The sequence below is a fragment of the Bufo bufo genome, chromosome 4 (assembly GCF_905171765.1).
Source record: "Bufo bufo chromosome 4, aBufBuf1.1, whole genome shotgun sequence".
In the NCBI taxonomy this organism is placed as follows: Eukaryota; Metazoa; Chordata; class Amphibia; order Anura; family Bufonidae; genus Bufo; species Bufo bufo.
In genome coordinates, this window is record NC_053392.1 from 451,092,801 (window position 1) to 451,119,986 (window position 27,186).

The following is a 27,186-nucleotide window of genomic DNA, read 5'->3' on the forward strand; positions in this document are numbered from 1 at the left end:
TTACTTAGGAAGGGACTGCCGTCCAGTTATTGGACGGTGTTTAGGGCATATCGCCCAAATAGGTAGGAAGAGTGCTAGGAAGGAGCTCAGGGCTCACGGTTACCTACCATGGAAGAATCACAAGCCATACCAATTTTTTTCCAACATTACGCCTGTAATATGGATGCTACTGTATGTGAGCTACGGCAGTTAGGGTGCAGCACCAGGAGAGCATTCAGAGTGCACCACTAAGATACTGCTTCTCCTCAACCCATAGCACCACATATTAAGTTACCTGACTGTTTTTCTGGGGATAGCAAGCTGTTTCAATATTTCAATATAGGGCGCTCTATGTTCAGTCTGGGGATAATTAACGTTTTACATGTTGACCAACACCCATTACTACTAATTTGCAATGAAGTAAAATGAAAATTTAAAATCGGCAGTAATGATTTAATGACAAAAGAAAATAAAAAAAACAAGGACTGTTTTAATTGTAATTTGTACAACTGAACTCTTTGTGATTGGACCGCGCTACAGCCAGGGAGAAGGAGACGCCCATTGAGAAACAGGGCAGTCTTCTCTTCCCTGTACCAACGCTATTCATTAGCATACCAGGTGAGAAAAGTGAACGGGGGGCACAGCGGGTGAACGGAGTGGCGCCCAGACAAACTAGTACCGTAAGTGATATTAGTCCAAACGAAAAACGAAGATATAAAGGAATTAGTATCTGTACAGTTCCACCTGGCACGGATTATCTCACCCTTAGGTATGTTGTGTACTATATGTGGTGGGTGACAGGAAGATCCATGTAATATGGTATTGCCTGCCGTGGATTTCCTGAAAGTGGATGTGCATACGGTAGCGGTGGCGGGGTCCCCCCTTAGGCGCAAGTCCAAAAAAGATATCTCACTCGGTTCATGATGAACGCTAAAGGAGATCGTAGTCAAACATGAGTTGAGATATTGGGCAAAAAAAAGGGGTATGGCCGCCACATCACCAGACCATATGAATAGCAGGTCATCGATGTAGCTGCCATACCACCTGATGCTGTCCCAAAATGGATGGGTGTCAATGAGGAGGAAGGTCCTCTCCCACCATGCCATAAAATGTGTTTATTATGGTTCAATATATTTTTAACAATTGTGACTTTTTAACTGGATTTTTGATGCATGTGAGTGGCGGTATCTATTCTGGTTTATGTGATTACCCAATCAGGGTTTCAGGTGTTGACCCACTATATCTACTGCACTCTTGTTCTGCAGCATGTCATGAGTAAGGGCCTGCATACTGGGTAGCCCGAAACGCGTAGACTGAGAACGTTTTTGTACTGGATGCAATTTTAACTGCACTAATAAAAGTACCTGTGAATCTCTGCGAGAGTGAGCTGGATCTTCGTTTTTCGTTTGGACTACCAATTTTCCGCATCCAAGTGCGGTTATTTCCGTGCTCACAGCAGAAAAAAAGGAGGCAGGTGAGAGCAGTTATATTTATTTTAGTAAGTGATATTACATCCCTGCACTATGCCCTACATAACCTGCTAGTTATTTCATAATGTCTGGACCCATGAAAGGTCCTCTTCAGGCCTCTTGCACACGAACGCAATGCACGAGCACAGTCCGTGGGGCAGCCACAGAGGATCGCGGACCCATTCACTTTAATGGGTCCGCGATCCGGCCATTCCGCAAAAAGATAGGACATGTTCTATCTTTTTGCGGAACGGAAGTACGGGACAAAACCCCACGGAAGCACTCCGTAGTGCTTCCGTAGGGTTCCGTTCTGCACCATTCCGCATCTCCGGATTTGTAGACCCACTGAAGTGAATGCGGAATGTCCACGGAACGGCACACGTGTATTGCAGATCCGCAAATGCGGTCCGCAATACGGCAACGGGGCGCACATGTTCGTGTGCGAGAGGCCTTAAGGAGAGCTGTAAATTATATTTTTGGCTGCATCCACACTCTTCTGGTTCTGGGGGGCAGAGAGACTTGACAGTTGTCCAGAAGATAGTCATTGACACCCTCCACAAAGAGGGTAAACCACAAAAAGTAATTGCTAAAGAAGCTGGCTGTTTACAGTTGTACAAATTACAATTAAAACAGTCCTTTTACATTTACAGTTTTTTACATTTCTTTTTTGTCATTAAATCATTACTGCTGATTTAATTTGCATTTCACTTCCTTGCAAATTAGTAGTAATGGGTGTTGGTCAACATGTAAAAAGTTGTTAATTACCCCCAGACTGAACATAGAGCGCCCTATATTAAAATTACAGACATCTGAGCCAAGAACAGGTTTGTAATTCCAATAGAGGGCGCTCTGCACAGTTGCATGCCTCCTCCAACAGTGTAAAACAGAGTCACAGGAATGATGCACCAGTATTGTTATAGGAGGTAGGAAATGCAAATGAGCTCTTAAGCTCTGCCTCTAATGCCACCAGATGTAAGGCAGCTATCCTATAAGTCAATGTTCAGCTCTTAAAATAAGCCTTGAGACATGACTTGGATATTAAATAAGCCAGTACCTCATCTGCAGACAGCTGTTTCGGGGTGATTGCCCCTCATCAGTGCAGAGCAGAGAGTACTGGCTTAACTGGGTAGGAGGCCTGTGTCCGAGCAAGGGGGGAACTAACTGTCCTTAGGGAGAGAGCACCTTAATCAGTGTGAGGAGACTTATAGGCCATACATGGTCCTCTGGAATTGTGGGAGGGAAGAAATGCAAATGAGCTCTTAACAAGCTTTGCCTCTAATGCCACCAGATGTAAGGTAGCTATCCACCAGTATTGTTATTACATGGGGAATGTCACATGGGGAATGTCACGAGCAGTTACAGGTGCTCTTCAAGCACAAATTTACAATGCTATGCTTAGTGGAAAAAGAATACTGCACACCAATGGTAAAGGGAGTTCTTTGCTGCCTCTGGGCTGGAAAGGTGTTAGGCTACTTTCACATTAGCGTTTTTTGCGGATCCGTCATGAATCTGCAAAAACACTTCCGTTACCATAATACAACTGCATGCATCCGTCATGAACGGATCCAGTTGTATTAGGTCTTCTATAGCCATGACGGATCCGTCATGAACACCATTGAAAGTCAATGGGGGACGGATCAGTTTTCTATTGTGTTAGAGGATCAGTCTTGCTCCACACCACTGGACCCTATTGAGCTACCGTGGCATGAAGTGAGGATGGCTGTGATGATGTGAAACACTTTTGCAGACAGGAATGGTTCAAACTTCATCAATGTTATGAAAATCTTTATTTGCAGCTACAGGAAATGATTGCTGCCACTGTGGATCTACAGATTATTAAAGTCAAGGGTTCACTCCCTTCCCTCTACACGGTGGCTGTTAGTGCGGAATGCTCAATAAACTGTTTGTGTACTATTAGACAACTACACGTAGTAGTTTTATTCCGGCCGCCTCTCGGCATGTTTGCCGTGCTGCGGCCCACCCCCATTAGGGATCGACCGATTATATTATCGGCCGATATTGAGTATTTTGACAGTTATCGGCATCTATTTTGCCGATATTCAAATAACGTATTGGGAACATAGATCGCGCTACTGACAGCGCTCTCCGTGTTCACTCAGCAGCACAGGGGAGAAGGAAGCAGTGTCTCCCTCCCCCTGTGCCGCTGCCGCTGCAGCCAGTGAGAGGAAGAAGGACAAGAGAAGGGGAGGGGCTGTGGCCACCGCTCCACCAATGAAGAGAAATCTCTCATTAATTCATATACAGGAGGCTCTATGAGCAATAGCTGCGATCTGCGGTAGTTAACCCCTTAGGTGCCGCGGATCGCAGCTACCGCTCATGGAGGTCGGGAGCCGGCTATGTGATTCTGCAGCCAGCTCCCGCCTCCTGTATATGAATTAATGAGAGATTTCTCTTCATTGGTGGCGCAGTGCGCCCCCCCCAAGCCCCCCAGTATTAATCATTGGTGGCGCAGTGCGCTCCCCCACCCAGTATTAATCATTGGTGGCAGTGGCCACAGGATCCCCTCTCCCCTCGATCGGAGCCCCAGCAGTGTAATCCTGGGGCTCCGATCGGTTACCATGGCAGCCAGGACGCTATTGAAGCCCTGGCTGCCATGGTAAGCTCCATGCTGCTGTGTGCACAAAGCACAGAGCAGCAGGGAGAGTGTGAGCTCCTATTCACCCTGATAGAGCTCTATCAGGGTGAATAGGACAAGGGTTCTAGTCCCTAAGGGGGCTGAAAGTTAGTAAAAAAAAAAAAAAAAAATTGGCCTGAAAGTTCACAAATTATCGGTATCGGCCGTAAAAAATTAATATCGGTCGATCCCTACTGCGGGCTGCTATGAGGCATGAAGCTCTTATCTGAGGTCTGATTGGGGGTCATTCATATTGGGGTCTGAGCTGAGGTGTTCTCTGAGGTCTTATTGGGGTCTTATTAACAATGGAGATCTTATTGGGGCTGTTAGCTGAGGTCTGATTAACATTGGGGGATTGATTGGTGGTCTGACCTGAGGTATAATGAAATTATTTTTTTTCCGGAGCAGCTTGGAGAAAAAAGGCCTCACAGTCTCCCACACTTCTTCTGCCCGGGCAAGCCAGCACCCCTGAGGCCAAGCCAGCCAGCACCCCTGAGTCTTCAGAACTGTAAGTAAATTATATATAAAGGTAGCTTATAATATGAAAGAGACGAATTATGTCTGAACAGACATATAGCGCAAATTCGAGTTTTTGCTTACGTTTATGTTGCACTGAATTTTCTGCGAAATATATATATATATATATATATATATATATATATATATATATATATATATATATATATATAATAATTTTTTTTATTAGGGGAGGGGGTATTCAGGGAAGGGGGGGGGGGGGGTCAGGGTGGCAGTGGATCTTGGGTGAGTTCCCACACTTTTTTTCCCAGGACTTGACCCCTGGTGGTTTCTAATATGTGAGCCCCAGAAAGTGACTTCATAACTTAACAGGTCCTGAAAAAATTGGGTTTTCGAAAATTTTCGTAAATATTTTAAGATTTGCTTCTAAACTTCTAAGCCTTCTAATGTCCCAAAAAAATAAAATGTCATTTTCAAAATGATCCAAACATGAAGTAGACATATGGGGAATGTAAAGTACGTAATAACTATTTTTGGAGGTATTACTATCTATTATAAAAGTAGAGTAATTTAAATGTGCAAATTTTTCACAATTTTTGCAAAAATTTTTATTTATTTTTTATAAATAAAAATGAAATATTTTGACTCAATTTTACCACTGTCATGAAGTACAATATGTGTCGAGAAAACAATCTCAGAATGGCTTGGATAAGTAAAAGCGTTTTAAAGTTATTACAACATAAAGTGACACATGTCAGATTTGTAAAAAATGGCGTGGTCCTTAAGGTGAAAAATGGCTGGGAAAAAATCCGGGAAGCGTGCGCTCTGGAGATGTGCCTCAGCACTCTAGGAGGGCACACATCCTAGAGTGCTGAGGAACATCTCCAGAGCGCACGCTTCCCGGATTCCCTATCTCTAGCGGCACCAGTTTGATAAAGGCCAATTGTGGCCGAAACATCACATGATTTGTACAGCCGCTTCTTTAAATAAATATCAACAATCTTGAAACCAAAAAATATTGCTGGAGTATTTCTTCTATCGTGAATGGGGTGGGAACCCGACTCCTAGCATCAGCAAGCGGAGTGCCACAAAGTAATTGTGAATAAAAAATATTACTTGAGATGTCATAAGTGGCCATTTTGGCTCTTTGGTTTGGAGAAACCACCACTTTCTAATAGACTGCTTTAGGCAATAAAATAGTAAAGGTTGCAACTTACCTGCATCATAAGCTCACAGTCATCTCTTCCAACAAAAATCATTTCTCTTGGTAGTCTATGTCGTGTGCCTCCGCTGCTCACTAAAAACCACGATGTCAAACTCATCTTTAAACTTCTGTTTTTAATCTTTCATATGTAGAAAGTCTCTAAAGATTACAAAAAAACATTTTTAACAAATAAAGAAGTGCCTAGTTTGTAAAAAAGTATACCAACACAAATAAAAGAGGTACCCTATGAATACATTTTTCATATGCAATGGGAGCTAGAGCAGAACATTTTCGTAGGTGTTGTGTACAGTGTGGAATGAATGGGTTACATACCAGCCTTAGGCTTATCTAGGCCCATCACTCGCAGATGGGTAAGCAGTTCATTTTAGGGAACAATTTTATACACAAGGATTTCTTATAGGCAATGTAAAAGATCAGTATTTGTAATCCAAGCAATTGGGAGAACATACTGCAGAAGGGGATACTGTATATTAGCATACCATATGTGGTGTGAACAATTAAAGGTGTTTCCAGGATTAGAAAAACATAGCTGCTTTCTTTTAAAAACAGTGCCACATCTGTTCACAGGTTGTGGGTAATACTGCACCTCAGCCCCATTCACTTAAATGAACGATCAAAGGTGTGGCGCTCTTTCTGGAAGAAAGAAGCCATGTTTTCCTAACTATGGAAACTTCCTTAAGGCTCAGTTCACACCTGAGCGTTCTGAAAGGAGCGCTCTGTATGCGCGATTGTACGGGCGTTTACAAGCGCGCATACAGAGACAAGTGTACACACAGTGTCGCGCGTTCCCGAAAGTCTATGTACGGGAACGCGCGACAAGCGCCCAAAAAAACGCTCCTGTACTTGTGTGAGCGTCGGGCGTTTTACAGCGCGATCGTACGCGCTGTAAAACGCCCAGGTGAGAACCATTCCCATAGGGAAGCATTGGTTTCTCCTTGTTGAGCGTTTTACAGCGCGTAGGAACGCGCTGTAAAACGCTCAGGTGTGAACTGAGCCTAAGTCAGCCATATTCCCAGGAAGAATATAAATACTAACTTTGGGGGAAATATCTTAGCCACCATATATGCAAGTAATTAGTTGTAAACCAAAAGGAGACAAGTCAAGGTGGGCATTCATGAAAATCGGTATAAAAGATGCACAATAGACCCCATATAGTTCTGCGGAGTGAAGCTTTGTGCCCAGGTACCTCTTGGCAGATGCTCGGTCAGAAATCTAGGGAGGAATGCTATACATGGGTCTTCTTCTGGGTCACAAGCGTAGTATATGGACTGTAAGAACCTCTATAAGTTATCCTTTACTGCAATCATTGCTGCAACCTAGGGGTGGGCGATATAGACGATATGCAATATAAACTATATAAATTTGGCCAACAATAGAGATTTTGTTTATATCGCGGTAGAACATGGCATGCGCTGCTCTCAGCACGCGCCATGTTCTCCTGAGCCGGCACAGTGGAGAAGGAGGGAGTCCCTCCCTCCCCACTGTGTGCGGCTGCCGCTGACCACCAATGCGAACAGACTAGGAGGAAGAGGGGAGGGACTGTGGGGGTTAATTGCGGCGGATCACAGCGCGCAGTAATAGAGGCCAGGTATGGGATATGGCCGGCACATGCAGGCTACGTTTATTCAGGCATATTAACTATATTCATTGGTGGCGCAGTGGCCACAGCCCCTCCCTTCTAAGTATTATATTAATTGCAGCCCCCCCCCCACCTCCACACAATTAAATCATTGGTGGCAGTGGCCCCAGAGTGGCAGCTTCTGATCGGAGCCCCAGCAGTGTAATCGTGGGGCTCCGATCGGTTACCATGGCAGCCAGGACACTACTCAAGCCCTGGCTGCCATGGTCAGCTCCCTGCTGCTGTGTGTACTATGCACAGGGCAGCAGGGAGAGTGTGAAGTCCTATTCACCCTAATAGAGCTCTATTAGGGTTCAAGCCCCTAAGGAGGCTAATAAGTTATAAAATAAAAATAAAACAACTAAATAGAAAAGTTTAGAAAATATACAGGGTGGGCCATTTATATGGATACACCTTAATAAAATGGGAATGGTTGGTGATATTAACTTCCTGTTTGTGGCACATTAGTATATATGAGGGGGGAAACTTTTCAAGATGGGTGGTGATCATGGCGGCCATTTTGAAGTCGGCCATTTTGAATCCAACTTTTGTTTTTTCAATAGGAAGAGGGTCATTTGACACATCAAACTTATTGGGAATTTCACAAGAAATGCTTGGTTTTAACGTAACTTTATTCTTTCATGAGTTATTTACAAGTTTCTGACCACTTACAAAATGTGTTCAAGGTGCTGCCCATTGTGTTGGATTGTCAATGCAACCCTCTTCTCCCACTCTTCACACATTGATAGCAACACCGCAGGAGAAATGCTAGCACAGGCTTCCAGTATCCGTAGTTTCAGGTGCTGCACATATTGTATCATCTGAAGGCAATCATCTATGCTGTGAAGATACGAGATGTGCAGCACCTGAAACTACGGATACTGGAAGCCTGTGCTAGCATTTCTCCTGTGGTGTTGCTATCAGTGTGTGAAGAGTGGGAGAAGAGGGTTGCATTGACAATCCAACACAATGGGCAGCACATTGAACACATTTTATAAGTGGTCAGAAACTTGTAAATAACTCATGAAAGAATAAAGTTACGTTAAAACTAGGGATCGACCGATATTGATTTTTTAGGGCCGATACCGATAATTTGTGAACTTTCAGGCCGATAGCCGATAATTTATACCGATATTCTGGGAATTTTCATTTTTGAGAAGAAAAAAAAATTCCTACACAAATCTGCTGAAAATTTATATGTTTATTGTTAATGTGTATTTTTTTGTTTATTGTTAATGTGTATTTTTTTTTTATAAGTCTTTTTCATTTATACTTAATATTTTTGTGTTTTATTTTTTACTAACTTTTAGCCCCCTTAGGGACTAGAACCCTTGTCCTATTCCCCCTGATAGATCTCTATCAGGGTGAATAGGAGCTCACACTGTCCCTGCTGCTCTGTGCTTTGTGCACACAGCAGCATGGAGCTTACCATGGCAGCCAGGGCTTCAATAGCGTCCTGGCTGCCATGGTAACCGATCGGAGCCCCAGGCTTACACAGCTGGGGCTCCGATCGGATGAGCAGGGGAGAGGGGATCCTGTGGCCACTGCCACCAATGAGTAATACTGGGTGGGGGGGGGGGGGGCGCACTGCGCCACCAATGTTTTTACTATTGGCCGGGATTGGGGTGGGGGCGCACTGCGCCACCAATGATTAATACTGGGGGGCTTGGGGGGAAGGGGGGGCGCACTGCGCCACCAATGAAGATAAGTCTCTCAATCATTCATATACAGGAGGCGGGAGCTGGCTGCAGAATCACATAGCCGGCTCCCGACCTCTATGAGCGATAGCTGCGATCCGCGGCACCTGAGGAGTTAACTACCGCAGATCGCAGCTATCGCTCATAGAGGCCGGGAGCCGGCTATGTGAGTCTGCAGCCAGCTCCCGCCTCCTGTATATGAATGAATGAAAGGCTTATCTTCATTGGTGGCGCAGCGGCCACAGCCCCTCCCCTCCTCTTGTCTTCTCTTCTGTCATTGGCGGCGGCAGCAGCAGCACAGGGGGAGGAGACACTGCTTCCTTCTCCCCTGTGCTGCGGAGGGAACACAGAACGCGCTGAGAGCAGCGCGATCTGTGTTCCCCATACGTTATCGGTATATCGGCAAAATAGATGCCGATACCGATAACGTTCAAAATCCTCAATATCGGCCGATAATATCGGCCAAACCGATAATCGGTCGATCCCTAGTTAAAACCAAGCACACCACTGTTTTTCTTGTGAAATTCTCAATAAGTTTGATGTGTCACATGACCCTCTTCCTATTGAAAAAACAAAAGTTGGATTCAAAATGGCCGACTTCAAAATGGCCACCATGGTCACCACCCATCTTGAAAAGTTTCCCCCCTCACATATACTAATGTGCCACAAACAGGAAGTTAATATCACCAACCATTTCCATTTTATTAAGGTGTATCCATACAAATGGCCCACCCTGTAGAATATATCGCACATGCTTAAAATTATATCGCAATATAGATTTTAGGCCATATCGCCCACCTCTACTTCAACCCTTTCCTAACTTTGTAACCATTGTGTTTACTGTACATTATTGAAATATACTAATTGGCTTAATTCAGGTATACTGTTGCAAAACATACAAATTCTGTGTTTTCATTTGGTTTTAGTAATATTTAATAATATTTCTTTAGAATAATCTTCTATTTTAAGATTTTCTTAGTCGGTGTTTGTTTCATTCTCATCACTAGTATTTTATAGGAACTTCCAAGAGTGAGTGTTACCACTGTATTTGTGGAACCACTGTGTCAAACAGATCTGACAAAGGGTTTCTGTCACCAGATTTACCCTATTAAGCTAGATGACATTAGCGATGTGCTAATGTCAGCTAAACCTAACTAGCCTTTTCCTACTTTATCTATGCCCCTGTTACGCCAGAAATCTAACTTTTATAATATGCTAATTAACCTCTAGGAGCGGGGGGGGGGGGGGGGGGGGGGCGTTGTTCCTGCTCCTAGAGGCTCTGTTCTCCCACCTTTTGGCGCCTTCCTCCAAGTCCTGATTGACAGGGTCAGGCAGCGCTCACATCTGTCTGGCAATCCCGCGCCTGCGCCTTTCACTTCTGTATTCGGCGCAGGCGCAGTGAGTGAAGGCCGCTCTCCTGATGCCGGCTTCCTCACTGTGACGTAGTCGGCGCATGCACAGTGAGGAATCCGGCATCAGGAGAGCGGCCTTCACTCACTGCGCCTGCACCAAATACAGAAGTGAACGGGGCAGGCGTGGGATTTCGTAAGCGATGCTGCGAACCGTGGCATCAATCAAGAAAAGCGGGGAGGGCAGAACAGGGGACCTGGGTGGGATAAAGGGTGAGTAGACGGAGCCTCTAGGTGCTGATTTTACGCCCACATAGCACCTAGAGGCTCATTAGCATATTATAAAAGTGTGTATTTTATCAGAACGGCTGCAGGGAGAAAGGTAAAAAAATACACTGTTATGTAGTGCTGACATTAGCGCATCGCTATATCAGTCAGCTACAGAACAGTAATTCTGGTGGTAGAAACCCTTTAAAAGCAAAGAAATTCAAATTTAGAAAAAAGTGAATTTATCCACATTTTCCATAAATTTGGCATCTTTTAATTTTTTAAGGTATTGGTACTTTCACACAAGCGTTAAATTTTTCCAGTATTGAGTTCCATCATATGGGCACAATACCGAAAAAAAACGCTTCAGTTTTGTCCCTATTCATTGTCAATGGGGACAAAACTGAACTGAACAGAATGGAATGCTCCAAAAGGCATTTTGTTCAGTTTGGTTGCGTTCCCATACCAGAGAGAAAACTGCAACATGTTGTATTTTGCTTTCCGTCCTGGGAAAAAACGGATCTGGATCTCTGCCACAATAGAAAACGGATCCGCCCTCCATTGACTTTCAATGGAGTTCAAAACTGATCCGTTTTGGCAATGTAAAAGAAATGTTAAAGATAATAACGGATACAGACGGTTGTATTATCAGTAATGGAAACGTTTTTGCTGGACCCTGCCAGATCCAGCAAAAACGCTAGTGTGAAAGTAGCCTAAAACATATGGACTCAAATTCACCACTAACATGAAGAAGAAGAAAAAAACATCTCAAGGGACATTTTACATAGCATTCCATATTAAAGAATGCTATTATTTTCCATTATAACCATGTTATAATGGAAAATAATAAAGTTTATGGACCTCGTCCCTATTAATTATCATCTCCTTAGCAACCATCCGTGAAAATCGCATTGCATCCGCACTTGCTTGCAGATGCAATGCGATTTTCACACAGCCCTGTTCACTTCTATGGGGCCTGCGTTGCGTGCAATATAGTGGGAATAAACCACGGCACTCGTTATTTATAGCTGAATCAAATATGCTTTTTTATTCTTTATTTTTTATCCATCCAGGAATTAATTGCACAAACTGGCCAACGTTTCGGTCTTCTCACAAAACCTTGCTCACGGCCTGAGATAGAATAAGAGATATGGTACACATGAGAATTTATACATGGACCGCTGGAGGCAGAACTGCCAACAAGGTGATATTTCCTATGTGGACTTTTCATTGTGTGTGAACTAACACCAAGACTTGAAGAACTGGTAATTTGCCTCTGTACTGCGTCCGCACACCATGTCTACCAGAGGGAATCCCCACAATATATATATACTGTGCCAAAACAGTCATTTTTTGTCACCCTGCATTACAAAGAGTGTAATACCAAGCGATAGGACATATGTACCCCAAAATGGTACCAATCCAACCGTCAACTCATCCTTCAAAAAATGAGCCTCTACATAAAACAATCACCCAAAATATAAAAAAATATGACCTCCAGAAACATCATTTTTATTTTTTATTTTTTTTTAAATGCTTTTATTGTGCAAAACCTAAATAAATAAATAAATAAAAAGTATACATATTCGTTATTGTCATGTCCATAACGACCTGCTCTATAAAAATATCAGATGACTTAGGCTACTTTCACACTAGCGTTCGGAGCGGATCCGTCTGATGTTTCATCAGACGGATCCGCTCCGATAATGCAGACGTTTGCATCCGTTCAGAACGGATCCGTCTGCATTATTACTTAGAAAAGTTTCTAAGTTTGAAAGTTGTCTGAGCGGATCCGTTCAGACTTTACATTGAAAGTCAATGGGGGACGGATCCGCTTGAAGATTGAGCCATATAGGGTCATCTTCAAGCGGATCCGTCCCCATTGACTTACATTGTAAGTCTGGACGGATCCGCTCGCCTCCGCACGGCCAGGCGGACACCCGAACGCTGCAAGCAGCGTTCAGGTGTCCGCTCACTGAGCGGAGCAGAGGCTGAACGCTGGCAGGCGGATGCATTCTCAGTGGATCCGCCTCCACTGAGAATGCATTAGGGCCAGACGGATGCGTTCGGGGCCGCTCGTGAGCCCCTTCAAACGGAGCGCACGAGCGGACACCCGAACGCTAGTGTGAAAGTAGCCTAACCCCCTCGGGTGAACGCCATAAAAAATGTTTTTTTTAAACTGTGCCAAAACAACAAATTTTTTTGTCACCTTGCCCCATAAAGTATAGTCTTGAATAATCAAAAAATCATATGTACTCAAAAATGGTACCAATAAAAACGTCAACTCTTCCTGCAAAAAACAAGCCCCTGCACAAGACGACACAAACAAAAAAGTAAACATATTTGATATTGTTACATCTGTAACAAATTGCTCTATAAAAAGATCATGACTTAACCTGTCAGATGAACATTATAATAAACAAAAAATAAAAACTGTGCCTGAACAGCCATTTTTTGGTTACCTTGCCTCACAAAGAACGTAAGATAGACTGATCAAAAATCCTATGTACCCCAAAATAGAATCAATAAAACTGTTATCTTATGCCATAGTTTCGAAAAAGGGGTCACTTTTTGGGAGTTTCTACTGTAGGGTGCTTCAAATGTGCCCTCCAAAAGCCATATGGCACTCCTTTCCTTCTGCGTCCTGCCATATCCCCTTAGGCCTCTTTCACACTTGCGTTGTCCGGATCCGGCGTGTACTCCACTTGCCGGAATTACACGCCGGATCCGGAAAAACGCAAGTGTACTGAAAGCATTTGAAGACGGAACCGTCTTCCAAATGCGTTCAGTGTTACTATGGCACCCAGGACGCTATTAAAGTCCTGGTTGCCATAGTAGGAGCGGGGAGCGGGGGAGCGGTATACTTACAGTCCGTGCGGCTCCCGGGGCGCTCCAGAATGACGTCAGAGCGCCCCATGCGCATGGATGACGTGATCCATGTGATCACATGATCCATGCGCTTGGGGCGCCCTGACGTCACTCTGGAGCGCCCGGGGAGCCGCACGGACGGTAAGTATACTGCTCCCCCGCTCCCCACTACACTTTACCATGGCTGTCAGGACTTTAGCGTCCCGGCAGCCATGGTAACCACTCTGAAAAAGCTAAATGTCGGCTCCGGCAATGCGCCGAAACGACGTTTAGCTTAAGGCCGGATCCGGATCAATGCCTTTCAATGGGCATTAATTCCGGATCCGGCCTTGCGGCAAGTGTTCCGGATTTTTGGCCGGAGCAAAAAGCGCAGCATGCTGCGGTATTTTCTCCGGCCAAAAAACGTTCCGTTCCGGAACTGAAGACATCCTGATGCATCCTGAACGGATTTCTCTCCATTCAGAATGCATTAGGATAATCCTGATCAGGATTCTTCCGGCATAGAGCCCCGACGACGGAACTCTATGCCGGAAGACAAGAACGCAAGTGTGAAAGAGCCCTTACAGCAGTTTACCACCACATGTGGGGTGTTTCTGTAAACTGCAGAATCAGGGTAATATACAGTACAGCAGGGCTCGACAAATCCCAGGCGCCAGGTCGCCATGGTGACCAGGAATTTAGTCCTGGCGCTTGGGTATTTGTCAGCCCGTTTTCAAAGGTGCCCGGGCGATGGCTGCGGAGCTGCCGTTCTGTCCGGAGGCAGCACCGTGTGAGTCAGCTCCGTCACAGCACACAATAGCAGAGACGCTGGCAGCAGGGAGGGGAGGGGCTCGGGAGGAGTGTAATCTGATCCTAGAGTGGAAGCTGCTTCTGCCAGCCCCTCCCCTCCCCGCCCACCAACCAATCAGAGCTGAGGCAAGGCAAGCACTAGCAGCTCTGAGTCCGAGTCACTGACACAAGTACAGGAGGGAGTCTAAGTAAGAATCGAATGAGTCTCAGGTTAAAAGAATCTAAAGATCCTACAGTTAGTGACTCATTCGATTCTTTGAGTTAAAAGAACAGTCAGTCAGACTGTAGAACAGGTTACACTGAGGCTCTCGGCTGATGCTTTTGCAGCAGTGATAAGATTAAGGGACAGGAGCAGAGATGAGAGAAGTGACAGGACACAGTTTAGATTACAGTTTGAATTAACCCTTCTGATCAAATTGGCTTCTCAAGGAGATCTATGTTAAAGGCATCCCTTCTTCTGTCTCATTCAGTAGCTATAGAACTAAGGCTACTTTCACACTTGCGGCAGGATGGATCTGGCAGGCTGTTCACCCTGTCGGATCCGTCCTTCCGCTGTTTCGTCGGACCGCAGCTCTGTCCCCATTGACTATAATGGGGGCAGAGCTCTGGCGCAGCACGGCAGTGCATGGTAAGGCTACTTTCACACTAGCGTTCGGGTGTCTGCTCGTGAGCTCCGTTTGAAGGGGCTCACAAGCGGCCCCGAACGCAACCGTCCAGCCCTAATGCATTCTCAGTGGACGCGGATCCGCTCAGAATGCATCAGTCTGCCATCGTTCAGCCTCCGCTCCGCTCAGCGAGCGGACACCTGAACGCTGCTTGCAGCGTTCGGGTGTCCGCCTAGCCGTGTGGAGGCAAGCGGATCCGTCCAGACTTACAATAGAAGTCAATGGGGACGGATCCGCTTGAAGATGACACAATATGGCTCAATCTTCAAACGGATCCGTTCCCCATTGACTTTCAATGTAAAGTCTGGACGGATCCGCTCAGGCTACTTTCACACTTAGAAATTTTTCTAAGCTATAATGCAGACGGATCCGTTCTGAACGGATGCAAACGTCTGCATTATAGGAGCGGATCCGTCTGATGAAACATCAGACGGACCCGCTCCGAACGCTAGTGTGAAAGTAGCCTAAAAGTACTGCATGTCCAACTTTTTAGTCCGGCGGCCTCTCACCGCGAACTGCCGTGCTGCGCCGGAGCTCCACCCCCGTCCCCATTATAGTCAATAGGGTCCGGGGACGGAGCGGCGGTATATGTAACATGGTATACAGCATTATTGGGGGGGGGGGGGGGCACTATGGGGGCACCTACTAGGGGCTTTATGACGCGGCTCCGCCTGGCTCCTAACTTTTTTAGCTGGCTCCTAGATTCCAAGGAAATTTGTCAAGCCCTGCAGTACAGACCAAAAGTTTGGACACACCTTCTCATTCAAAGAGTTTTTTTTATTTTCATGACTATGAAAATTGTAGATTCACACTGAATGCATCAAAACTATGAATTAACACATGTGGAATTATAGACATAACAAACAAGTGTGAAACAACTGAAAATAGGTCATATTCTAGGTTCTTCAAAGTAGCCACCTTTTGCTTTGATTACTGCTTTGCACACTCTTGGCATTCTCTTGATGAGCTTCAAGAGGTAGTCCCCTGAAATGGTTTTCACTTCACAGGTGTGCCCTGTCAGGTTTAATAAGTGGGATTTCTTGCCTTATAAATGGGGTTGGGACCATCAGTGGCGTTGAGAAGAAGTCAGGTGGATACACAGCTGATAGTCCTACTGAATAGACTGTTAGAATTTGTATTATGGCAAGCAAAAAGCAGCTAAGTAAAAAAAAACGAGTGGCCATCATTACTTTAAGAAATGAAGGTCAGTCAGTCAGCCGAAAAATTCGGAAAACTTTGAAAGTAAGGGCTATTTGACCATAAAGGAGAGTGATGCCAGATGACCTGGCCTCCACAGTCACCGGACCTGAACCCAATCGAGATGGTTTGGGGTGAGCTGGACCGCAGAGTGAAGGCAAAAGTGCCAACAAGTGCTAAGCATCTCTGGGAACTCCTTCAAGACTGTTGGAAGACCATTTCAGGGGACTACCTCTTGAAGCTCATCAAGAGAATGCCAAGAGTGTGCAAAGCAGTAATCAAAGCAAAAGGTGGCTACTTTGAAGAACCTAGAATATGACATATTTTCAGTTGTTTCACACTTGCTTGTTATGTATATAATTCCACATGTGTTAATTTATAGTTTTGATGCCTTTATAGTCATGAAAATAAAGAAAACTCTTTGAATGAGAAGGTGTGTCCAAACTTTTGGTCTGTACAGTACATTGGACCAGATTTATCATTACTCTGACAGCTCACTCCACTTTCATATATGGCTAATGTCAGTTTTAGCCAAGTCAGATTTATGATCGGCCCTTTAAGACTGTAATAAATGTGGTTTGATGGTAGCAGTTTATCCGTCAGTAAGCGGCTTTACAAAAAGTCACACGTCTTTACGAAAAAGTTGCATGTTCTTTTAAAAAGTAGCATTAGATAAGCATGGTTTTGCGCAATAATTTACATAAGAAAACACGCCCACTTTCTGAAAACTGGCGAGCATAGTTCAGAGCCAATAAAAGTCGCAAATTTTTGCGCCGTTTAAGCAATTGCGTGAAAATTTGCGACTTTTTCACTCCATTATTCTGACTTGAGCTAATGATAAATCTGGCCCATTGAGTTTTGTTTGGCTGTTAACCCTTGATGTGTTATTAAAATGGAAAACCTGCCAAAAAAAGAGAAATTTTGAAATTTCATCTCAATTTTCCTTTAACCCTTTCGCTTCCAGCGCCGTACATGTACGGCGCTGGTAGCGCTGTTCAAGCATGACACCCGCTCGCGCGTGCAGCAGGCATCATGGCCGGCAAGTCTCTACTGTTCCAAACAGCAGAGACCTGCGGCTAATCACCGCAACCGGAAATAATGCAGATCACTGTATTTAAATGCTTTAGATGCCGTGATCAAGTGAGATCATGGCACCTGAATGCGCAAAAACCCGGAAGAGTGAGTACTGAAGCCCTGTGCGGCCAATCAGGACTTCAGTACATGCGCTGAATGCTCTGAATCTCTATGAAGAAATTCAGAGCAATAATGGTGCAATTCTTATTTTGGCCAACAGATGGAAGGCCAACATAAGAAATGATGAAAATGCAAAGAAATTGTCAATTGTTAAATCGCTAAAAGATCAAAATGAAAAATTCAAAAACATCATTTAAAAGATCATTTATGAGCCTTAGGCCTCATGCACACGACCGTTGTTGTGTTCCGTGTCCGTTGTTCTGTTTTCCGCGATTTTCTGCGGACCCATTGACTTTCAATGGGTCTGTTGAAAACTCGGATAATGCACCGTTTGTCATCCGCGTCCGACATCCGTGTTTCCAGTCCGTCAAAAAAATATGACCTGTCCTATTTTTTTCACAGACAACGGTCCGCGTCCGTTTTCTTCATATCATTTGCAAGGCAAACTTGACTTAGATTTTTTTTTCAGTTTTCAAGTCTGGTGATCCTCCAAAAATCAGGGAAGACACACGGAAACAAAAACGGATCACGGAACAACGGAACAGCTTTTTGCGGACCGCAAAAAAATACTGTCGTGTGCATGAGGCCTTAAAAATTATTTAAAAATATTAATTTAACCACCTCCCGACCGCCTAACGCACGGATGTGTCCTGAAGGCGGTCGATTCATTCCTCCTGGACGCATCCGTGCGTCATCTCGCGAGACGCGACAGTGTAAACTGTCACTTTTTTTTTCACTGGTATTGACTGTTAGGTTTAGGTTAGTTTAGGTCCCTTGGTTAGGTAGTTAGCGTCAGTTAGCGCCCAGCCCACCGCACCGCAGTCACTTATTCGCTGATTAGCGTATCGCTAATCAGCATTTGTACTTTTATAGTAAGTGATCAAAACTGATCACAGTCAGATCTATAATTGTATTAGTGTCACCTTAGCTCGCCCTCCACCCAAAACGCAGTGTTTGCCCGATCAGGCCTGATCGGTCGCCCACACGTGCGTTCAGCCACGCCCGCCCCACTGCAGTGACAAAAAATTATTATTTTTTGATCACTGCACAATCACTTTCCAAGCTCTGCGGCGATAAAAAAATCAGTTTTGATATTTTTTATCAATCGCAGCGGCCTCCGGTACTTCGCTAGCCTCCCATTTGTAAGACAGGCTTGCTTTTTTTTCTTGGGTAGTCTCAGGGAATACCCCTAAATTTAGTAGTCCAAATGTCAAACAGGGGGTATTCTTCTGAAGAGGCCTACAGGATTCTGACCCAGTCGGATGAGGAATGGGAACCTTCATCTGATGAATCTAGCGGGTCAGAATATGAACCTGTAGAAAGCAGTGGCAGTCTGACCCAAAGTTCGGACGAGGAGGTTGAGGTCCCTGGCAGCACCAGGCGTACCCGGCCCCGTGTCGCTAGACCACAGGTTGTGCAGGATCCGTTTCAAGAGCAGCAGAGTGGGTCTGGCGCTGTCGGATTACGTGGTGAGGCATACACCAGCAGCGCAGCCCATCCTGGACCTAGTACCAGCACTGCCGTACAACATGGTGAAGTGGCGAGCACCAGAAGGGCAGTTGAAGCTGGTACGGTGGCACGTGCAATAGTTCCCCCGTCGCAGCCACCGCAAAGACAGGCCCGTAGAGCCCCTAGAGTCCCTGAGGTGCTGGCAAACCCCGATTGGCAGTCATCAACTTCAGCCGCACCTGTAGTTCCCCCTTTCACCGCCCAGTCTGGAGTTCGGGTTGAGACAGCTCAGATCGGTTCGGCACTGGGATTTTTTGAGCTGTTCTTGACTGCGGAGCTCTTGGACTTAGTTGTGGCAGAAACAAATCGGTATGCCACTCAATTTATAGCCGCCAACCCGGGAAGCTTTTATGCCCAGCCTTTCCGGTGGAAACCAGTCCAAGTTTCCGAAATTAAAATTTTTCTGGGCCTTCTCCTCAACATGGGTCTAACTAAAAAGCATGAATTGCGGTCATATTGGTCCACGAACCCGATTCATCACATGCCCATGTTCTCTGCTGCTATGTCCAGGACACGTTTTGAGACCATCCTGCGTTTCCTGCACTTTAGCGACAACAGCACCTCTCGTCCCAGAGGCCACCCAGCTTTTGACCGGCTCCACAAAATTCAGCCCCTCATAAACCACTTCAACCAGAAATTTGCAGATTTGTATACCCCTGAGCAAAACATCTGCATAGACGAGTCCCTTATACATTTTACCGGGCGCCTTGGCTTCAAACAATACATCCCAAGCAAGCGCGCCCGGTATGGGGTCAAATTGTATAAGCTCTGTGAAAGGGCCACAGGCTATACCCACAAATTTCAGATCTATGAGGGAAAAGATCAGACCCTGGAGCCGGTCGGTTGCCCTGACTACCTGGGGAGCAGTGGGAAGACAGTCTGGGACTTGGTGTCACCCTTATTTGGCAAGGGGTACCATCTTTATGTGGACAATTTTTACACAAGTGTGCCCCTCTTCAGGCATTTGTACCTAGAACAAATTGGCTGCTGTGGCACCGTGCGACCTAGTCGCCGGGGCTTCCCCCAACGGCTCGTTACCACCCGTCTTGCAAGGGGGGAGAGGGCTGCCTTGTGTAACCAAGAACTGCTCGCGGTGAAATGGAGAGACAAGCGTGACGTTTACATGCTCTCCTCCATTCACGCAGACACGACAATACAAATAGAACGGGCAACCCGTGTCATTGAAAAGCCCCTCTCAGTCCACGACTATAATGCGCTCATGAGAGGGGTGGACTTCAATGACCAGATGTTGGCTCCTTATTTAGTTTCCCGACGCACCAGACGCTGGTATAAGAAGGTGTCTGTATATTTGATTCAATTGGCTGCCTATAATAGTTTTGTTCTCTACAGTAAGGCTGGGAGAACACGATCCTTCCTCAAATTTCAGGAAGAGATCATCGAGAACCTCCTGTATCCAGAAGGTTCCGTGGCCCCATCCACCAGTGTAGTGAGCCGTCTACACGAGCGACATTTCCCCAATGTCGTTGCTGGTACGTCAACCCAACCGTCACCCCGAAAAAGATGTTGTGTCTGTAGCAGGAGTGGAATAAGGCGTGACACCCACTATTTCTGTCCTGACTGCCCTGACCACCCTGCCCTATGCTTAGGGGAGTGTTTCCAGAAGTACCAAACACAGGTACACTTAGCATAGGGATTGCATCTCACAGGACAGGCACACAGGGCTATTAGGGCCCTTTTACTCACAGCTGCTGCAAACCTCTTCTTTCACCTGGGATAAAGTGCATAATGTACTTCGCCACATCTTTGGGTGATTTGCGCTTTGCACATTGTCCCATGGGGAAAGAGAGGTTTGTTCTATAAAAGGTAAAAAAAAAAATTACCGGTAAGCAAAAAAGTTAACGTTCAGTTGAAAAAGTTAAAGTTTATATGTTCCGTTCAAATGTTATTATAAAGTTAATAAATTTATTGCGTTGCGGCCTGGCTTTTTCTTTTTTTTTACCTTCCAGGTGGACCAACCGATCGACTAGCTGCAGTACTGATGTGCATTCTGACAGAAGCATTGCGCTGCTGTCAGATTACACACAAGTCGGTGTATGCGGCGCTGCAAGACGAGATTTCTCCTCTGCAGTAAAAGATACATTTGCCGAGGCATATGAGCTGAGGAGGTGGCGGTGTTCATATACTTTGGCAAACACTTTGTATATATAAAAAAAAAATCCTGGCAATGATTTATTCATCCACATTGATTGATGTGAATGGAGAAATCTGGTTTGCCAGGGCATACGAGCTAAGTGGGTATGGATGTTGGGCGGAGCAGACGCCTTTCCCCTCCTTTTTTTTTTTTTGGGCAGAGAATTTTTCATCCACATTGATTGATGCGAATGAAGAAATCTGTGCCATTCATTTTTTCTTTCAGCCCAGAGGCTGAACAAAAAAAAATATATATATCTCATTACCCGTATGCTCAATATAAGGAGAATAGCAGAAACTCCTAATGCTGGCCATACATGTAATGATTGCGGAGACCCTCAAATGCCAAAAAAAAAACAATTTCCGCTAACTTGTGGCAAAAATGGGGTCACATGTGGGGTATTTATACTGCCCTGGCATTTTAGGGGCCCTAAAGCGTGAGAAGAAGTCTGGGATCCAAATGTCTAAAAATGCCCTCCTAAAAGGAATTTGGGCCCCTTTGCGCATCTAGGCTGCAAAAAAGTGTCTCACATGTGGTATTGCTGTGCTCAGGAGAAGTTGGGCAATGTGTTTTGGGGTGTCATTTTACATATACCCATGCTGGGTGAGATAAATATGTTGGTCAAATGCCAACTTTGTATTAAAAAATGGGAAAAGTTGTCTTTTGCCAAGATATTTCTCTCACCCAGCATGGGTATATGTTAGGGGTGCACCGAAATGAAAATTCTGGTCCGAAACCGAAAATTCAGGATGCCCTTGACCGAAAACCGAAACTGCCTTTTTGCCCAAATACTTTTAAAATACTTTTTTTTTAATGATTTTATTAATAATTCTTTTTCATGAATGAAATTCATCTGTGGGTGGCGCTGTTATGGAGAGGGGGATCTGTGGGTGGCGCTGTTATGGAGAGGGGGATCTGTGGGTGGCGCTGTTATGGAGAGGGGGATCTGTGGGTGGCGCTGTTATGGAGAGGGGGATCTGTGGGTGGCGCTGTTATGGAGAGGGGGATCTGTGGGTGGCGCTGTTATGGAGAGGGGGATCTGTGGGTGGCGCTGTTATGGAGAGGGGGATCTGTGGGTGGCGCTGTTATGGAGAGGGGGATCTGTGGGTGGCGCTGTTATGGAGAGGGTAATCTGTGGGTGGCGCTGTTATGGAGAGGGGGATCTGTGGGTGGAGCTGTTATGGAGAGGGGGATCTGTGGGTGGCGCTGTTATGGAGAGGGGGATCTGTGCACTGTTATGGAAAGGGGATATGTGCACTGTTATGGGCATAACAGTGCACAGATCCCTTTCCCCATAACAGTGCACAGATTCCTTTCCCCATAACAGTGCACAGATCCCCCCTCCCCATAGCAGTGCACAGATCCCCCCTCCCCATAGCAGTGCCATAGACCGATCCCCCTACCCATAACAGCCCCGGCCCTGCTGCTCACAGCATCACTCACTGCATCTTTATTTTACCTTACAATCGTGACGCTCCGGTAACAACTCTGCAGGCAGAGCGGAGGGCGGCGTAACGTCACTTACTCACGTGACGCACCTGCTCCGCCCACTTTATGAATGAAGGAGGCGGAGCAGGCGCGTCACGTGAGTAAGTGACGTTACGCCGGCCTCCGCTCTGCCTGCAGAGTTGTTAGTTACTGGAGCCTCACGATTGTAAGGTAAAATAAAGATGCAGTGACAAAGTAAACCGCCCGCCCGCAGATGGTGGGTGACAAATCCCACACCCCATATTTTCGGCCGATATGTAACAATATCGGCCGAAGTGGATTAGGTGCATTTTCGGCCGATATTTTCGGCTGCCGAAATTTCGGTGCACCCCTAGTATATGTAAAATGACACCCCAAAACACATTGCCCAATTTCTCCTGAGTACGGAGATACCACATGTGTGACACTTTTTTGCAGCCTAGGTGGGCAAAGGGGCCCACATTCCAAAGAGCACCTTTCGGATTTCACCGGCCATTTTTTACAGATTTTGATTTCAAACTACTTACCACACATTAGGGCCCCTAGAATGCCAGGGCAGTATAACTACCCCACAAGTGACCCCATTTTGGAAAGAAGACACCCCAAGGTATTCGCTGATGGGCATAGTGAGTTCATAGAAGTTTTTATTTTTTGTCACAAGTTAGTGGAATATGAGACTTTGTAAGAAAAAAAAAAATCATCATTTTCCGCTAACTTGTGACAAAAAATAAAAAGTTCTATGAACTCACTATGCCCATCAGCGAATACCTTAGGGTGTCTACTTTGCGAAATGGGGTCATTTGTGGGGTTTTTCTACTGTCAGGGCATTGTAGAACCTCAGGAAACATGACAGGTGCTCAGAAAGTCAGAGCTGCTTCAAAAAGCGGAAATTCACATTTTTGTACCATAGATTGTAAACGCTATAACTTTTACCCAAAGCATTTTTTTTTTACCCAAACATTTTTTTTTAATCAAAGACATGTAGAACAATAAATTTAGAGAAAAAATTATATATGGATGTCGTTTTTTTTGCAAAATTTTACAACTGAAAGTGAAAAAATTTCATTTTTTTGCAAAAAAATCGTTAAATTTCGATTAATAACAAAAAAAGTAAAAATGTCAGCAGCAATGAAATACCACCAAATGAAAGCTCTATTAGCGAGAAGAAAAGGAGGTAAAATTCATTTGGGTGGCAAGTTGCATGACCGAGCAATAAACGGTCAAAGTAGTGTAGTGCAGAAGTGTAAAAAGTGGCCTGGTCATTAAGGGTGTTTAAGGTAGGGGAGCTGAGGTGGTTAAAAAAAAAAAAAAAAAAAAAAGAAGTTTAAATCACCCCCTTTCCGTATAATTAACAAAAAAAAAAAAGAGTACCTAAATAACAATAAATATAAACATCCTGGGTATCACCGCGGCCGAAAACACCAACATAATATAAAAATTAAAAAAAATATTAAAAATCCAATACGGCGAATCGCGTAACAGAAAAAAGGGTAAAAATGGCCGATTTGCCATTTTTTCATTGCTTCTCTTACCCAAAAAAAAATGAAATTAAATGTGATCCAAAAATCATGCACACTCCAAAATGGTATCAATAAAAACTATGAATTGTCCCACAAAAAATGAGCCCCGAAACAGCTCAGTAGACATAAGTATAAAAAAGTTATGGGGGTCAGAATATGGTAATGTAAAAAAAATATTTAAAAATTCTCAAAGTTTAAATTTATTTTTACACTATTTACATATAAAAAAAAACTATACATATGGGGTATCGTTGTAATCGTACTGACCCAATTCCACCCCATTTGGAATTTCTTTCTCGCTTCCCACTACATTTTATGCCATAATTATTGGTGGCATTAGAAAGTACAACTTGTCCTGAAAAAATAAGCCCTTATACAGCTATGTGACTGGAAATATAAATAAGTTATGGCTCACGGAAGAAAAATGAAAACGAAAAAACGAAAAAAAAAACTCTGGTATCCTAAGGGTTAAAGGGGTTGTCCAAGTTATTTTTTTGTTCTGTTTCTAACTAGGCAAATATAACAACTTTACAATTAACTCACTTTATCTCCAGTGCCTGGTTTCTCAGAGTTCACTGAGGGTCACATGACCTGTGATGTCAGCTTCTCTCCCTGCTCTGATAATGTTCAATGCACAAGCCTGAGAAATCTGTACAGGAGATGTCACTGTGCTGGCCACGCCCCCCCGGCACTGCGGCTGCTGCTTATTGCTCTCTCCCAGGATTCTTAACCCCTTCAGCTGCACAGACTCAGGGCTGAAGTGTTTACTGTGTAGCTGCAGGCAGTGAGGAGACAAATGCTGGGTGTAACGGGGCGCCGAAGGCGCACTCTGTCTCCCATCAGCTGCAGACCTGCTGCTTAGCTTCGGGAGCGAGGATCTGTGTTCAGCCTCGTTCCCAGGGCGGCTTTTGCTAGCTGGGAGGCTCCCTGCTCCTAGGTCTGCCTTGAGCGCCAAGCTGATCACTCGGTGATCGACTTGTCTGTCTGTCGGTCATATGACACTGGCCACGTCGCATGACCCTCACTCCCCACCATAAATACAGGCGGCCTGCTGGCTACAGGTTGCCTGTGATTTTGGTCCCTTAGGCTGTGTATTATTATTGTTATTTAGCTTACGTTTGGATTTGACCCCTGATCTGCCTTCTGACACCTCTTCTGCCTGCTCCCTTAACCTTGACGCTACCTCTCTGATTTTGACCTCTGCTTGCTTTTGGATTTTGTCTTTGCCTTTTCTCTTGTACTGACGTGACCTCCCGGATTTTGATCTCGGCCCGCTCTAGGATCTGTCTCGGTCTCCTCCCTCGTACTGACGTGACCTCCTGGACTGACCCCGGCTAGCTGACTCGCCCTTCAGTTTTTGGTGGTACCTTGCTTGTTCCACCTCTCTGTCCGCTCGAGTGCTACCTCTCATTGGCTGTCCGCTTCCCTGCTGTCTCTATCTCTGCTTGCACTTACTCAGGTCAGGGACTGTCGCCCAGTTGCTCCCCGTTACCTAGGGAGGGTGGTGCAAGTAGGCAGGGACAGGGGACCGGGTGGCAGCTCAGGGGGTGCACCTCCGCTCTATCTGTATACCCGTGACGCTACCCTGTGACAGCTGGGCACAGGAGCTGAAAGAGAAGTTCTGCCGAGCATTGCAGGTAGGGGGAAGATCCTGAGTGTATTAGCAGTGTCATTGTACAGCTGGGACTTGTAGCCCTACACATACAACATGCTGATGAGTCTCCCAGCAGGCAGACATGTCACTCAGGGTAGCTCTTGTATTCACTTCCTTAGCAGAGCAGGGGGAGGGGCAGAGATTGTTTTTATTGCATGTAAACAAAGGGCCAGAAAAGAACCAGGGAAATTAGGAAATAGATATTTTTTGCCTAAAACTTGCTTAGCTTAGTTATATATTGCTGACCATCAGATTTACAGCGCTATATACACTCACCTAAAGAATTATTAGGAACACCTGTTCTATTTCTCATTAATGCAATTATCTAGTCAACCAATCACATTGCAGTTGCTTCAATGCATGTAGGGTTGTGGTCCTGGTCAAGACAATCTCCTGAACTCCAAAATGAATGTCAGAATGGGAAAGAAAGGTGATTTAAGCAATTTTGAGCGTGGCATGGTTGTTGGTGCCAGACGGGCCGGTCTGAGTATTTCACAATCTGCTCAGTAACTGGGATTTTCACACACAACCATTTCTAGGGTTTACAAAGAATGGTGTGAAAAGGGAAAAACATCCAGTATGCGGCAGTCCTGTGGGCAAAAATGCCTTGTGGATGCTAGAGGTCAGAGGAGAATGGGCCGACTGATTCAAGCTGATAGAAGAGCAACGTTGACTGAAATAACCACTCGTTACAACCGAGGTATGCAGCAAAGCATTTGAGGCGGATGGGCTACAACAGCAGAAGACCCCACCGGGTACCACTCATCTCCACTACAAATAGGAAAAAGAGGCTACAATTTGCACGAGCTCACCAAAATTGGACTGTTGAAGACTGGAAAAATGTTGCCTGGTCTGATGAGTCTCGATTTCTGTTGAGACATTCAAATGGTAGAGTCCGAATTTGGCGTAAACAGAATGAGAACATGTATCCATCCTCTGATGACTACTTCCAGCAGGATAATGCACCATGTCACAAAGCTCGAATCATTTCAAATTGGTTTCTTGAACATGACAATGAGTTCACTGTACTAAAATGGCCCCCACAGTCACCAGATCTCAACCCAATAGAGCATCTTTGGGATGTGGTGGAACGGGAGCTTCGTGCCCTGGATGTGCATCCCTCAAATCTCCATCAACTGCAAGATGGTATCCTATCAATATGGGCCAACATTTCTAAAGAATGCTATCAGCACCTTGTTGAATAAATGCCACGTAGAATTAAGGCAGTTCTGAAGGCAAAAGGGGGTCCAACACCGTATTAGTATGGTGTTCCTAATAATTCTTTAGGTGAGTGTATATATATTCCATAACTCAGACAACCCCTTTAACCCCTTCAGCTGCACAGACTCAGGGCTGAAGTGTTTACTGTGTAGCTGCAGGCAGTGAGGAGACAAATGCTGGGCACATGAGCCGAAAGAAGTTCTGCAAAGCATTGCACAAGAACAGGAAGGGGGA

General features: G+C 45.1%; 1 protein-coding gene across 2 annotated transcripts in view; it reads right to left on the bottom strand.

The window, feature by feature from the left end:
• Positions 1-27,186, bottom strand: part of CEP170 (centrosomal protein 170) — a 285,415-nt gene that overhangs the window by 245,093 nt on the left and 13,136 nt on the right. For both annotated transcript variants that reach the window (XM_040429409.1, XM_040429408.1), the window contains exon 2: positions 5,778-5,921. In XM_040429409.1, the coding sequence (XP_040285343.1) occupies positions 5,778-5,882 (105 nt within the window). In that variant the 5' untranslated portion in view covers positions 5,883-5,921. The remainder of the gene's footprint in view (positions 1-5,777; positions 5,922-27,186) is intronic.